The sequence below is a fragment of the Somniosus microcephalus genome, chromosome 10 (genome assembly GCF_052327205.1).
Source record: "Somniosus microcephalus isolate GS21.2 chromosome 10, FLI_Smic_1.0, whole genome shotgun sequence".
NCBI classification, from domain to species: Eukaryota; Metazoa; Chordata; class Chondrichthyes; order Squaliformes; family Somniosidae; genus Somniosus; species Somniosus microcephalus.
The window spans coordinates 124,755,291-124,770,296 of record NC_140996.1 but is presented as its reverse complement, the minus strand read 5'-3'; the positions used below and the strand labels follow the sequence as shown (position 1 = coordinate 124,770,296).

The window sequence follows — 15,006 nt, the reverse complement described above, 5'->3', positions numbered from 1 at the left end:
TTGCGTCACGCTCATTGAACTCAGCTGAGCGTAACTATGCCCAGATCGACAGGGAAGCACTCAGCCTGGTGTGGGGAGTGAAGAAATTCAACCATTACCTACACGGACAAAAATTTACCTTGTTGATTGGTCATCAACCCCTCGTCTGCATATTCAACCCTAAAAAGGGCGTTCCCATTATGACAGCGCAAAGGCTACAGAGGTGGTCCCTTTTCCTAGGGGCACACCAATATGACATAGAATACAAAGGATCAAAACAGCATGGGAATGCTGACGGTTTATCGCGCCTACCGTTGCCAACGGTAGAAGAGGCACCTACAGTGGACCCAGTGGAGATGTTCCTCTCAACCATAGTAGAATGTCTACCAGTAACAAACTCTACCATTGAAAAGGAAACGAGAAATGACCCGACTCTCTCACGAGTCTACGACTTAACGGTGAAGGGATGGCCAGCACATGGCGAACCACTGTTGCCAGCATTCTCGCAAAGAAGAGAACAACTGCCAGTGTGCTGAGGAACCTTGATGTGTGGATCCAGAGTGGTGATTCCACCCAAACTCCAGGATAAAGTGCTAAAGGAGCTTCATGAGGGGCATCTGGGTGGAGTGAAAATGAAGAACCTAGCCAGAGCATTTGTGTGGTGACCAGGTATCGATGGAGACATCGAAGAAATGAACAAGAGCTGTCTAGGATGCCAGAAGGTCCAAAACGCCCCACCACAAGCCCCTCTACATCCATGGGAGTGGCCCTCATCTCCATGGCAAAGGGTACATATCGACTTTGCTGGTCCATTTATGGACTCAATGTTCTTAATCGCGGTTGATGCACACTCCAAATGGCCAGAGGTAATAAAGATGTCCTCCACCACCACGGAAAAAACCATCACAGTATTAAGGACCATATTTGCCAGGAATGGGCTGCCTGAACAGATCTGTTCTGATAATGGACCGCAATTTGTTCCCGAAGAATTCAGGAAATTCTTAAAAAACAATGGGGTTAAGCACTACATGTCCGCCCCATACCAATCCGCCACCAATGGATTAGCTGAAAGGTTTGTCCAGACCTTCAAGAAGGCCATAAAGGCCATGGGTAATGAAGACATAAATCTACAACATAAGGTAGATAACTTCTTGTTTGCATACACGAATGCAACACATGTGGTTACAAACCAAACTCCCGCCTTGATGTTTTTCAATAGAAGACTAAGATGCCGGCTGGATTTGATCAAGCCAAACATCAGAAGGGACGTAGAGAACCGGCAATTTCAAGGCATGAACGAAAGGCCAACTAGAACCTTCCAGATAGGTCAACAAGTTTTGGCCCGGGACTACCGTACCGAGAAATGGCAGCCTGGAACTATTTGTACACGAGTAGGACCACTGATGTATACCGTGGACATTGGTGAAAGCATAATAAGGCGCCATGCTGACCAGATCATAGAGTCATCCGAAAAGGGACAACCTACACCACAACTCTATACGCTTAATGATGAAGCAGAGATACCCATAGTATCTACCTCCGATCCGGTGATACTGGAACCAGATGAACCCGACACTGGCATTCAAGCCGAATCGACCTTGCCAAAAGAAAGTACTACACCAGCGAAAACTACTACACCACCGAGGCGTTATCCGGACCGAGTCAGGAAGCCTCCAGAGAGACTGACTTATAATTGATTAACTGCAGCAAATGTGTAGATTATTGTTCTTGTAAACATGTTAATTAATGATGACTTAAAATGTTATGTACTAATTATCTAAAAGGGGAGGAATTGTAGTGTATGTACCTTTAAGAGCCCCTGTGTACTGTAATACCGGTAGTGACCACTCGGGTATATAAGCCTGTATAGCGTCTTGTATCTGTTAGTTCACCTCCAGACTTTGTTCAGTAAACACCTGTTAAACCAACTCCTGCATTCCGTGTCTCCATTAACACACGGATACAACAGAGGCTTCCTGATCCTTTCTGGATAGCGCCTTTCCCGAGTGTCTTGCTCTTGGTGCGGAGGCGATTCTGGCCCCCTGTCATCGGTTGGTTCATCAGCTTCCGATGCTACTGTTTCTGGGGTAGATGCGACCTGTGCGTCGGGTTCATCACCAGGTACGTATGGGAGAGGCATGGGGTTGACTTCTTCCTGTGACTCTAGGATCTGGTCAGCATGGCGTCTCACGATGCTCTCCCCAACGTCCACTGTGCACATTAGTGGGCCCTGCCGTGTGCATATCGTTCCTGGCTGCCATTTTTCTGTTCGGTAGTCGCGAGCCAAGAATGGTTGCCCTACATTGAAGCTCCTTGTTGGCTTCTCATGGATGTGCTGGAATTGCTGACTCTCAACATCTCTTCGTACGTTTGGTCTGAGCAAATCCAGGCGAGATCTTAACCTTCGGTTAAAGAACATCATGGCTGGGGCCTGGTTGGTGACTGCATGTGTCGCATTCCGGTAGGCGAACAGGAAATTGTGCACCTTTTGCTGCAGCAGAATGTTGTCATTGTACATAGTCTTTATTGCCTTCTTAAAGGTTTGTACGAGCCTCTCAGCCAATCCATTTGTGGCTGGATGATACGGGGCGGATGTGTAATGCCTTACCCCATTCTTTTTCAAGAACCTCCAGAAATCTTCGGACACAACCTGTGGTTCGTTGTCGGAGCAAATCTGTTCTGGCAAGCCATTCCTGGCAAAAATGGTCCATAGGACTGCAATAGTTTTCTCCGTGGTGGTGGAGGACATTTTGATGACCTCAGGCCATTTCGAGTGCGCATCCACAGCTATTAAAAACATTGAGTCCATGAATGGACCAGCAAAATCAATATGCACCCGTTGCCATGGAGATGAGGGCCACTCCCATGGGTGTAGAGGGGCCTGTGGTGGTGCATTTTGGGCTTTCTGGCATCCTGAGCAGCTCTTGGTCAGGTCCTTGATTTGTTTATCGATTCCCGGCCACCACACATAAGCCCTGGCTAGGCTTTTCATTTTTACCCCTCCCAGATGACCCTCATGAAGCTCATTGAACACTCTATCCCTTAACTTGGGTGGAATTACCACTCGGGATCCATACATCAAGGTCCCCTGGCACACTGACAGCTGTTCTCTCCTCGTCGAGAATGCTGGCAACAGTGAGTCGCCATGTGCTGGCCATCCCTTCACCGTCAAATCATATACCCGAGACAGTGTCGGGTCATTTCGGGTTTCCTTTTCGATACAAGCGTTAGTTACCGGTAGGTATTCAACTATAGTCGAATGGAATATTTCGACAGTATCCACTGCTGGTGCTCCCTCCGCAGTAGGCAGTGGCAGGCGTGATAGTCCATCAACATTTCCATGCTGTTTCGTGCCCTGCTGATATTCAATCTCATAGTGGTGCGCCCCTAGAAAAAGTGGCCATCTTTGTAGTCGTTGCGCAGTCATCACCGGAACGCCCTTCTTTGGATTAAAAATGGAGACAAGAGGCTGGTGATCAGTCAGCAAGGTGAATTTCTGTCCGTGCAGATAGTGATTGAACTTTTTTACTCCCCACACTAGGCTGAGGGCCTCCCTGTCAATGTGGGCATAGTTACGCTCGGCTGAGGTTAGTGATCATGACGCAAATGCTATTGGCCTCTCAGCCGTCCGAGAATTTGTGCGACAGCACCGCTCCAATGCCGTAGGGTGACGCATCACATGCCAACCGAATTGGTAATGCCGGGTTGTAATGGGCCAATACCTCTTTCGATGTGATTAGTGTTTTGCTCTTCTGGAAAGCTCGTCTACATTCGTCACTCCACTTCCATGGCACCCCAGTTTGCAGTAGGGTGTTCAGTGGGTGTAGTATTGTAGACAAATTTGGCAAGAACTTATGGTAGTAGTTTACCAGCCCGAGGAACGACCTCAGTTGTGACACATTTTCCGGTGCTGGAGCCTTGACTACTGCCTCAATCTTCTCTGGGCACTTATGTAACCCCTCTTTATCGATAACGTGGCCACAATACGAGATCTGTTTTCTAAAAAACTCACATTTGGGGCGGTTAGCTCGGAGCCCATATTCCTGCAATCTGGTGAGCACCTGCTCCAGGTTGGCAAGGTGATCACTGTCATTTTCGCCCGTGACCAGGATGTCGTCCAAATAACACTGGGTCCCTGGGATCCCTTGCAGGACTTGTTCCATTGCCCTCTGCCAAATAGCCGGAGCTGATGCTACCCCGAATACCAGCCGGTTGTATTGGTAGAGACCTTTATGGCTGTTGATTGTGAGGTATTTTTTTGATGCTTCTTCTACCTCCATTTGCAGATACGCCTGGGCCAGATCAATCTTAGTGAAACGTTTCCCTCCAGATAGCGAGGCGAAAATATCTTCAATCCGCGGAAGTGGATATTGTACGGTGTGAAGGACTGGGTTCACTGTTACCTTAAAGTCGCCACAGATGTGAACCTTCCTTGGTTCCCCAGGTGTGCTGCTCAATGACTTTTCATCACAGGGACGATGGGTGTAGCCCACTCGCTCCAGTCTACTTTGGACAGTACGCCTGAATGTTCCAGACTCTCCAGCTCTGCTTCGACGGCTGGGCGGATCGCATAAGGTACTGGTCTGGCCTTAAAAAATTTTGGGCTTGCGTTTTCTTCAATTTTAATCGTCGCTGTCATGCCTTTTAGTGTTCCGAGTCCTTGCTGGAACACTTCTTTCGCGTCAGTTAGGATCTTTGACAGTCGCCCAGGTGTGACGTCATCATCCTTTTTGTCAGCCACAGTCAGTGCCTGTATGGAATGCCAATCCAGTTGTATTTTCCGGATCCATTCACGTCCCAGTAATGGTGGTCCTCCATCTTGCAATACATACAGGTCTAGTTTTGGTGTTTCCTTACCGTTATATATAACGGTCACCCTTATTTTTCCTTTGGGGTAGACTTTTTGCCCCGTGTACGTCTTCAAAATAATTTTTGTGTCTCTCAAGGGTATGTGAGAGAATAGCCGCTCGTAGTCCCATCGGTTTATGACTGTTAGGGCTGATCCTGTGTCCAATTCCATCTTTACCTGGACTCCTGCTATCTTGAGAGTGACCGAAATGGTTCGGTGATCCTCCGTTGTGATCACATTATGTAGTTTCAGACAACTCAGTTCCCTGCTTTCGGAGTCGTTATCACTCTTTTGTTCGTCTGAACTATTCTCCGTCATCTTATGTACCTTCTTGTACTTTCCTTTGGTCGGTTTCTTATTGCTGGTTTTCTTTCCCGACCTGCAGACTCGTGCTATGTGTCCTACTTTTCCACACTGTCTGCACACTCTTTGAACCAGCAATCATTCTGGTCGTGTGTTGTGTTCTGCCGCAGCGATAGCACTTCTCTGTTCTATATGACATTTCGTTTGTGCCATATTCTTGCGGTCTCTGTTGTATCTCTGCAGCGCCCCGTGCTGCTGCTTCATATGATACCGCAATGCTGAAAGCCTTTTCCAGCGTAAGGTCCTTTTCAGATAAAAGCCATTTCTGGGTTCCTTCACTTTGAAGCCCACACACAAACTTGTCCCTTAAGGTATCTGCTAGTCCCGCTCCAAACTGGCAGTGTTTCGATAGTTTGCGCAGTTCTGTTAAATAATCAGCATTGCTTTCATCCTTATGCTGGTTCCGTTTGTGAAACTTGAATCTTTCTGCTATCAGCAGTGGTGTGGGGTTTAAATGTTCCTGTAGTATCGTTACTATGTCTTCAAAACTCTTTTCCATTGGCTTCGTTGGGGTTACTAGATTTCGTAATAAACCATACGTCTTTGCACCCATTAAATTTAACAATACCGACGCTTTCTTGTCATCTGACACCTCATTTGCCTTGCAGTATACCTCTATTCGTTCGACATATGTCGTCCAATCTTCGACTTCATTGTCAAATGCGGTGATACTGCCACTCTTCGGCATTTTGGGTGTGATTTAAAATGGCTTCTCCCAATGGCTTAAAATGGCGTCTCACGCGCTTTCCTTCCTCCCCCGCTGCTGCCAACGCTGCTCCCGGCGGTTCTTGTGGCAATGGCGGTGCCCTGTAGGTTTCGCGCGCTTCTCCTGCGCTGCTGCCAACGCTGCTCTTGGCAGTCCTCGTGGCAATGGCGGCGCCTCACAGGTTTCTGCGCGTCTCTCTCTCCCTCTCTTCGACGCTGCTTGGCCCCTGAACACCGGCTGCGCCCTGTGCGCTCTGCCCTCTCTCTCTCTCCCCCATCGACGCTGCTCGGCCCTTTGCTGTGCCGCTCGGTCGGGCTCTAGCCCGCCGCTGTCCGGGAAGGGTCTGCGCACTACCTGTTGCCAGCCCGTTTTGCTGGATCACCTTGACTGGAAAGCCAAGCCTGGCTCTCGACAGCCTCCCCCGCAATTCTCGAGTCTCTGCTGGATGACTGGGCGGTTGCCCGTGGTCGACGCCCGAGTCTCTGGCCTTGACCTCCAATCCACTGATCTCCAGGAACGAATCCCCGGGGGGTGATGCAGAGTTGCAGGTAAGTTAAAACTTGCCTCGTCGCCAATGTTGTGTCTGTGTACAAGACACAGACTGAAGGAGAATGGTACAACAGGTGTTTACTCAACGTGGTTCACGCTGGAACTGAACTGTACAGATTACTACTCAGTGCTATATACTGATGTGGTCACTGCCGGTACTACAATATACATGAGCTGCAAAAAGTAGTTCCCCCCTGAAAGGTATATACATTACAGTAGCCGTCCTGCTTTGCGGCTTCGCGTTCCGACAGCAGATCTCCAAGGTCGCGGAGCTTCTGGGGTTCACTATTTGTCAACTTCGGAAAGTTCTCCAACCTGTCAAAGAGAGCCCTTTCAATGGCTTCAGGCGAGCTGTAGCTTTCTTCCAGCCTCGCCCAAGCCATCTTCAACCCCGCTGGCGGATGTCCCACATTGACCGCTTTTATCCTGCGTGCCTGTCCGGCGGGCTCTGGGCCGAGCCATTTGATAAGGAGGCCGAGCTCTTCTCCTGCCGACAGGTCTAAGCCCAATATGGCATCGTGGAAGGAGGACTTCCAAGCCCGATAATTCTCTGGCCTGTCATCAAACTTGGTTAACCCTGTAGTCACCAGCTGCCTGCGTGCAAGGTATTTGGCAAGGTCGTAGGTGCTGGGACCTGTGCCAGGGTTGCCTTGAGTCAGGGCTCTGATGGGGGTCTCAAGGAAATGAAAGGGGGTTTGCTGCTGACTTTCTCTCTTCAGCGTTCTATTCCTCTGCACCGTGTCTTCTATTTGGCAGGGGAGGATCCTGCGACTTGGGGCACGCTGTCTATTTTGACCTTGGTTGGCGACTTGGGGCATGTTATATGAAGTGATTGCGTCTGTAGAGATGTGCGGGTCTTCATCCCTCTCTCTCGTAAACTGTATGTCGGCAAGGTCGCTCACGTAATCTCTGGTGCGCTGTCGTCGACTCTGCCGCGGAACGGGAATTAAAGGCTTGTTAGCTGTCTCGGGATCAGCTTCCTCTAAAATTGCCTCGAATACTTGTGCCTCAGCTAATGCAGCATCTATCTCTTTTTGTTGCTGCAGAGCATCTAATGTGGCTTGGAGACGGGCCTGTTCAGCCTGGCGTCCAACCTGGTGACGGGCCTGGTCAGCTTGGAGTTCAGCTTGGAAATGGGCCTGGTCAGCTTGGAAATGGGCCTGGTCAGCTTGGAGACGGGCCTGATCAGCTTGGAGTTCAGCTTTGAGACGGGCCTGTTCTACTTTTATTTCTATTTCTCTGTCGGCATGCGCAGCTCTGGCTTGAGCTGCTTCTAGCTTAGCCCATGCTTTGGCGATGGCCATACTTACCCTAGAACCACCTGATGACCATGAACCAGCTTGCGATCCAGAACCAGCCGATGACCGTGAACCAGCTTGCGATCTAGAACCAGCCGATGACCGTGAACCAGCCGATGACCGTGAACCAGCTTGCGATATGTAGTAACCGGAGCTTATAGACCGATTGTCACATTCTACAGTTTCGTCTAACTGTTTAAGGTCTTCTACTCGCTGAGTAGCATTTTCGGTATTATCTTCTGACATGTTGATGTAAGGTAAGTGTGGTGTACAAGGTGAAGACTTAAGCTGGCTCTGTCGTGATGGCCTACTCTGAGTTCCTGCTGCTCCACTCTTCACAGCTAGCCGTATTGCTGTCTTTTCACTGTACTGGTCTCGCTAGACGTGCTCCTATCTAGTTATCCAGCCAGCTAAACACTCATTCAAATAATTCCTCGACAAGCGGGTTTGCTGTTTTGAAGCTTTACTTGAACAAATTTGTGAAACTGTAAACAAAGACAAATGTTTTGTACATAGAACTGAGTACTATACATTAGATGTTACATAAGATATAGACATATTTATAACAATAGAATAGACTAATTGTATAACAAAATGGCACTTGAGCTAGACTTCTGTAGCTAACAACTAATAACTTCTTATAAACAAAGTATTGTCAAATGCTACACTGACAAAGTTGCTATCATGTTAACAAACAAAGATACTCACAGACATTGTGTCCTGCCCAGCATATAAAATGAGATTACACAGAATTGAGAATCCCTCATGGAAGATTCTCCATTACTCAGTAGGTTCTTTCTGGAATACTACTACTTCCGGGTTAAAACAGGAACAAGGTCAAATGACCTATTGTAGTATACTAACACTGCTATACACTAACTACCACTAGAGGGTGCTATCTGCATGTAATAAATCCAGAACAGTCAGAATGCTGCAGTCTTTACAATAAATTGATTCTCAATTGTTCTAAAGGTGTTTGTGGTTTTAATCCATTTCAGAGCAAGTTTAGCATAGAATTACTATGGACCTGACTGCCTATTGCTTTCTTTGATTCTGTGAACTGCAAATATTGGAAGTTTAGAATTGCATGCTGGAATTTCCTGATAAAATGCTATAATGACAGTATTTATTTCTGTTAATAACCATAATCTACACAGAGCTTTACTGGACAGACCATGGCCTCAAGGTGCTATGTTTTAATTATTACAAAAAACGAAGATGAAGAGAATGAAAATTCTTCAAAGGGTTCCAATGGCTCCTTAAATGAAGATTAAGATCCAAAAATAGAATTTAATGACAGCTTTGAATAATATGAGTTTCAGTTTAAACTTTATTATAATATATATGATATGAGAGCCAGTGGCAGCCATGTAGTTTTGCTCACCCCATCGTCAATTTTGTTTGCTAATTTTCTCCCTTTCCCTCTTCTCCTATAGATATGGGGGTGTAAATTGGTATGCATTGCAGCGGTTTTTCAGGCATAAAACAGGTGTAACGGCTACCAATTTAGCAGTGGGACTACCTGCTCCCAATCTGGGCAGGCATTCGGCCCATTGCGAAATTTGTCAGTCCCATTTTATAGGCGAGTCAGACAGCTGCCCAAAATAAGCAATAGGCCCCTTGCATATGTTAACTAGAAACATAGAAACATAGAAGATAGGAGCCAGGAGTAGGCCATTCGGCCCCTTGAGCCTGCTCCGGCATTTAATGAGATCATGGCTGATCATCCAAATTCAGTACCCTGTCCCTGCTTTCTCCCCATATCCCTTGATCCCTTTAGCCTTAAGAAATATATCTATTTCCTTCTTGAATATATTTAATGAATTGGCCTCAACTGCCTTCTGTTCCACAGGTTCACCACTCTCTGGGTGAAGAAATTCCTCCTCATCTCTGTTCTAAATGGCTTACCCCTTATCCTTAGACTGTAAACCCTGGTTCTGGACTCCCCCGCCATTGGGAACATCCTTCCTGCATCTAATCTATCTAGTCCTGTTAGAATTTTATAAGTTTCAATGAGATCCCTCTCATTCTTCTAAACTCCAGCGAATATAAGCCGAATCGACCCAATCTCTCCTCATACATCATTCCTGCCATCCCAGGTATCAGTCTGGTGAATCTTCGCTGCACTCCTTCCATGGCAAGAACATTCTTCCTCAGATAAGGTGACCAAAACTGCACACAATACTCAATGTGTGGTCTCACCAAGGCCCTGTACAACTGCAGCAAGACATCCTTGCTCCTGTACTCGAATCCTCTCGCTATGAAGGCCAACATGCCATTTGCCTTCTTAACCGTCTGCTGCACCTGCATGCTTACCTTCAGTGACTGGTGCACAAGGATACACAGGTCTCGTTGCACTTCCTCTTCTCCCAATCTTTTGCCGTTCAGATAATAATCTGCCTTCCTGTTTTTGCCACCAAAGTAGATAACCTCGCATTTATCCACATTATACTGCATCTGCCAGCACACACGCCCATCCAGCTTTGTGTCATCTGCAAACTTGGAGATATTACATCTAGTTCCCTCATCTAGATCATTAATATTTATTGTGAATAGCTGGGGTCCTAGCACCGATCCCTGCGGTACCCCACTAGTCACTGCCTGGCTCTCGGCAAAAGACTCGTTTACTCCAACTCTTTGCTTCCTGTCTGCCAACCAGTTCTCTATCCAAGTCAGTACCTTACCCCCAATCCCATGTGCTTTAACTTTGCACGCTAATCTCTTATGCGGGACCTTATCGAAAGCCTTCTGAAAGTCCAAATATACCACATCCACTGGTTCTCCCTTATCTATTCTACCAGTTACATCCTCAAAAAATTCCAGTAGATTAGTCAAGCATGATTTACCTTTTGTAAATCCATGTTGTCTTTGTCGGATCCTGTCACTGTTTTCCAAGTGCTCTGCTATTACATCTTTTATAATTGACTCTAGCATTTTCCCCACTACTGATATCAGGCTTACTGGTCTATAATTCCTCGTTTTCTCTCCACCACCTTTTTTAAATAGTGGGGTTACATTAGCTACCCTCCAATCCATGGGCACTGTTCCAGAGTCCATAGAATTTTGGAAGATGACCAGCAATGCATCTACTATTTCTAGGGCCACTTCCTTAAGTACCCTAGGATGTAGATTATCAGGCCCTGGGGATTTATCGGCCTTCAATTCCGTCAATTTCCCTAACACCATTTCCCTACAAATACTGATTTCATTCAGTTCCTCGCTCTCATTAGACCCTATGTTCCCCGACATCTCTGGGAGGTTATTTGTGTCCTCCTTTGTGAAGACAGAACCAAAGTATGTCTGCCATTTGTTTGTTCCCCATTATAAATTCCCCTGATTCTGACTGCAAGGGACCTACGCTTGACTTCACCAATCTTTTTCTCTTCACATATCTATAAAAGCTTTTACAGTCAGTTTTTATGTTCCCTGAAAGCTTACTCTCTTACTCTATTTTCCCCCTCTTCATTAATCCCTTTGTCCACCTTTGTTGAATCCTGAACTGCTCCTAATCCTCAGGTTTCCTGCTTTTTCTGGCCAATTTATATGTCCTCTCCTTGGATCTTATGCTATTCCTAATTTCCCTTGTTAGTCACGGTTGAGTCACCTTTTTTGTTTCATTTTTATGCCAAACTGGGATGAACAAATTCTGTAGTTCATCCATGTGATCTTTGAATGTTTGCCATTGCCTATCCACCATCAACCCTTTGAGTGACATTCCCCAATCAATCCTACCCAACTCATGCCTCATACCATCGTAGTTTCCTTTATTTAAACTCAGGACCCTAGTCTCTGAGTCAAGTACTTCACTCTCCATCTTAATGAAGAATTCTCCATATTATCGCTCTGACCCAAGGGGCCTCGCACAAAAAGATTGCTAATTAATCCTTTCTCATTAAATAATACCCAGCCTAAGATGGCCTGATCTCTAGTTGCTTCCTTGACATATTGGTTCAGGAAACCATCCCGTATACACTCCAGGAATTCCTCCTCCACAGTATTGTTACTAATTTGGTTAGCCCAATCTATATGTAGATTAAAGTCACCCATGATAACTGCTGAGCCCTTATTGCATGCTTCTCTAATTTCCCTTTTATTGCCATCCCCAACCTCCGCATTACTGTTTGGGGGTCTATAAACCACTCCCACTAATGTTTTCTACCCCTTGGTATTTCTCAGTTCTACCCATACAGATTCCACATCATCAGAGCTAATATCCTTCTTTAGAATTGTGTTAATCCCCTCTTTAACCAGCAATGCTACCCCTCCTCCTTTTCCTTTTTGCGTATCTTTCCTGAATATTGAATACCCCTGGATGTTGGGTACCCAGCCTTGGTCACCCTGGAGCAATGTTTCTGTAATCCCAATCATATATTCATTTAACTCTATTTGCGCAGCTAATTTATCCACCTTATTACGAATGCTCCTCGCATTAAGACACAAAGGCCTAGAAGTTTGGTGAGCTGCGCCCCCAGTTAGCACTCAAAGAGGGCACTTAGTGGGTTTAGCGCCACTGGCCATGCCTCCCGCAAAATTTAGCAGGGCACTAATGGCGGCGTTAACCGGTAGCACTGCGCCGCCACCGATGATGTCATCGGTGTGCGCAGTGCCCCGCTACCGCCCCAATCACGGAATTTGGTAGCGCTCCCTGCTGTAACACCGGTCGCAAATTACCTGCGGCAGTAGAGGCGCGGAGGTGTGGGGCGGCCATTTTTTTTGCTGGCCGCCTGCCAGCACCTCTGCGCGCTGCCGTTCCTGGCCTCCTCAGCACACCCATTGCATTGTGCCGGCTGTCTCCCAAGAGCACGGCACTTCTTCTCAGTGCCGGGCTCTTTTGCCGGCACTCGCGATCTCAGATCGCGCTGCAGCAGGCCCCTTCCCTTTAAGAAGGGGAGGAAGGCCTGCAGTACCGCAGTGCGCCGTGCCGCAGCATGTGGTGCTGTGGCACGTTGCGCTGCGAACTTCAGTTGCAGCGCCCCAAGACGAATGCGGGGCGCCTCGAGTAGCGCCGCGCTTCTGTTTGGGGCGCTCAAACTGAATATCCGGCTGGCGCTCGTGACTCCTTCTGGGACGGTATTTCTGGTGCCCTGGCGAGACTGGCGCCCCTAACGGGGCTTCACCGAATTTCTAGGCCAAAGCCTTCAGGCTTGTTTTAAATGCTCTTAGACCTTTTAGAATTATTATTTACTGTGGCCATGTTTGATTTAAACCCTTGATATCTCTGACTGCCACCTTTGTTTTTCTCCTTCCTGCCTTTGCTTCTACCCTTGTTTCCCTTCTCCCCCTAGGACATCGGTCCCGGTCCTGCCCACGTGCAAACCGTCCGGTTTGTACTGGTCCCACCTCCCCCAGAACTGGTTCCAATGTCCCAGGAATTTGAATCCCTGCTGATGTTGTCCTGAAATAAACTCCATTTGATGTTCCTATATTGTTAACATTTATGTAGTTTTTAGTATATTAATTTGTTATTAGTTACATTGCATTTTGTGTATACAAATTCTTTTTTCATGTGAAGTGATCAGCCGTTCCAAAAGGTAATCTACTTTAAACTGCTACCTGCCCTGATTTGAGCTGTCAATTCAGTTTTTGAATGTGCTATTTGGAAATTTCTAAAAGGGTACATTTTCAGAGAGTTTACTTGTAATATGAAGTCTCACTTGATAGGAGCCCAGATTGGAGAATCAGACACCGAGGTCAGTGTGACTGACATAATTCACATAATTGATGTTGGAGTCAGTGTCAACGTCTTGCACACATCAATGAGATAAATGACCAGTTCATCTATTTTTCATAATAAAGTCACTGTAGAATGCAAGTTTATTTAGGGGTAAATGTTGCTTGAATTTGGTTTAACCACTATTTCTCTTATTCTCTTGCAGGTAATGTGTTTGTTGTAAGCTTGGCATTTGCTGATCTTGTCGTGGCTGTGTATCCATATCCACTTGTGCTCTTTGCAATTTTTCACAACGGATGGTTCCTTGGTGACATTCACTGTAAAGTGAGTGGCTTTTTGATGGGTCTAAGTGTGATAGGTTCAATTTTCAACATCACAGCAATTGCAATAAACAGATACTGCTACATCTGTCACAGTCTGACTTATGACATATTATATAGCTGTCAAAACACAATGATCTTTGTGTTTCTGATTTGGGCATTAACAGTGCTTGCACTAGTACCAAACTTTTTTGTTGGATCATTACAGTATGATGCCCGCATCTATTCCTGTACATTTACTCAAACAGTTAGTTCCTCTTATACTATTGCTGTGGTGGTGGTTCACTTCCTCGTTCCTATCACAGTCGTGTCATTCTGTTACCTGCGGATCTGGATTTTGGTTATTCAAGTAAGGAGGCGTGTCAAAACAGATGTGAGGCCAAGACTGAAGCAGAGCGACTTCAGAAACTTTCTGACTATGTTTGTAGTATTTGTGCTGTTTGCAGTTTGCTGGGCACCCCTGAACTTCATTGGCCTAGCCGTGGCTATCAATCCACAGAAGATTGCACCAAAAATCCCAGAGTGGCTTTTTGTCCTCAGTTACTTCATGGCCTACTTTAACAGTTGCCTTAATGCAATTATATATGGACTGTTGAACCAAAACTTCAGAAAAGAATATAAAAGAATCATAGTGTCCTTGTGGATGCCACGCCATTTGTTTCAAGAAACATCAAGAGGAGGAATCGAGGCACTGAAGACAAAACCATCACCTGCAATAAATAATAATGATCAGATTAAAGCAAACACTTTGTAAAATCATTCATTTACCTAAATGCGCTGGGCTGCAGTTTCAGATTATTTGTGTTTAGAAGTTGTAGGTTTTTGTTGAAAAAATAAAATATTCCAAGGTGTTCTCTCATTTTAATTACTTTTTTGTTATAATCACTATTGGACAATTTAGTTTTTTTGGCCAATACTAAAACATTGAGTGGAGGTCCTTATAGTTGGTGGAGTTGAACATCGAATTGTATGTGAATAACTATTTATACCACACCAACACTTGCAGTTACCCTAGCATTGAAATCTCAGCTCAAACACTTTCCCACATACAAGGGAAAAATTCCATCTTCCAGCCATTCAATTACTTCCTCAATCTTGCCAAACTATGACTAATCCTTCATTGTCCCTAAGGGATGCATTAATACCAGAAATTTTGATTAACGATGTCAGCAGCTCAGTGCTACTTTAACACTGGGAATTTCCTTGGGACTTCTCCTGCTCCACCTTAGTAACTTTGATGGAGGGTTTTGTGGAAACCCCAATGTTTACGC

The 15,006-nt window shown here is 46.0% G+C and overlaps 1 protein-coding gene across 1 annotated transcript in view; it reads left to right on the top strand.

Moving 5' to 3' along the window:
- LOC147111684 (melatonin receptor type 1B-like) overlaps nucleotides 1-14,489 on the top strand; it is a 78,811-nt gene extending 64,322 nt beyond the window's left edge. Inside the window, exon 2 of the mRNA XM_085998291.1 lies at nucleotides 13,621-14,489. Within this exon, the coding sequence (XP_085854417.1) occupies nucleotides 13,621-14,489 (869 nt within the window). The remainder of the gene's footprint in view (nucleotides 1-13,620) is intronic.
- The last annotated feature ends 517 nt before the right edge of the window (nucleotides 14,490-15,006 follow it).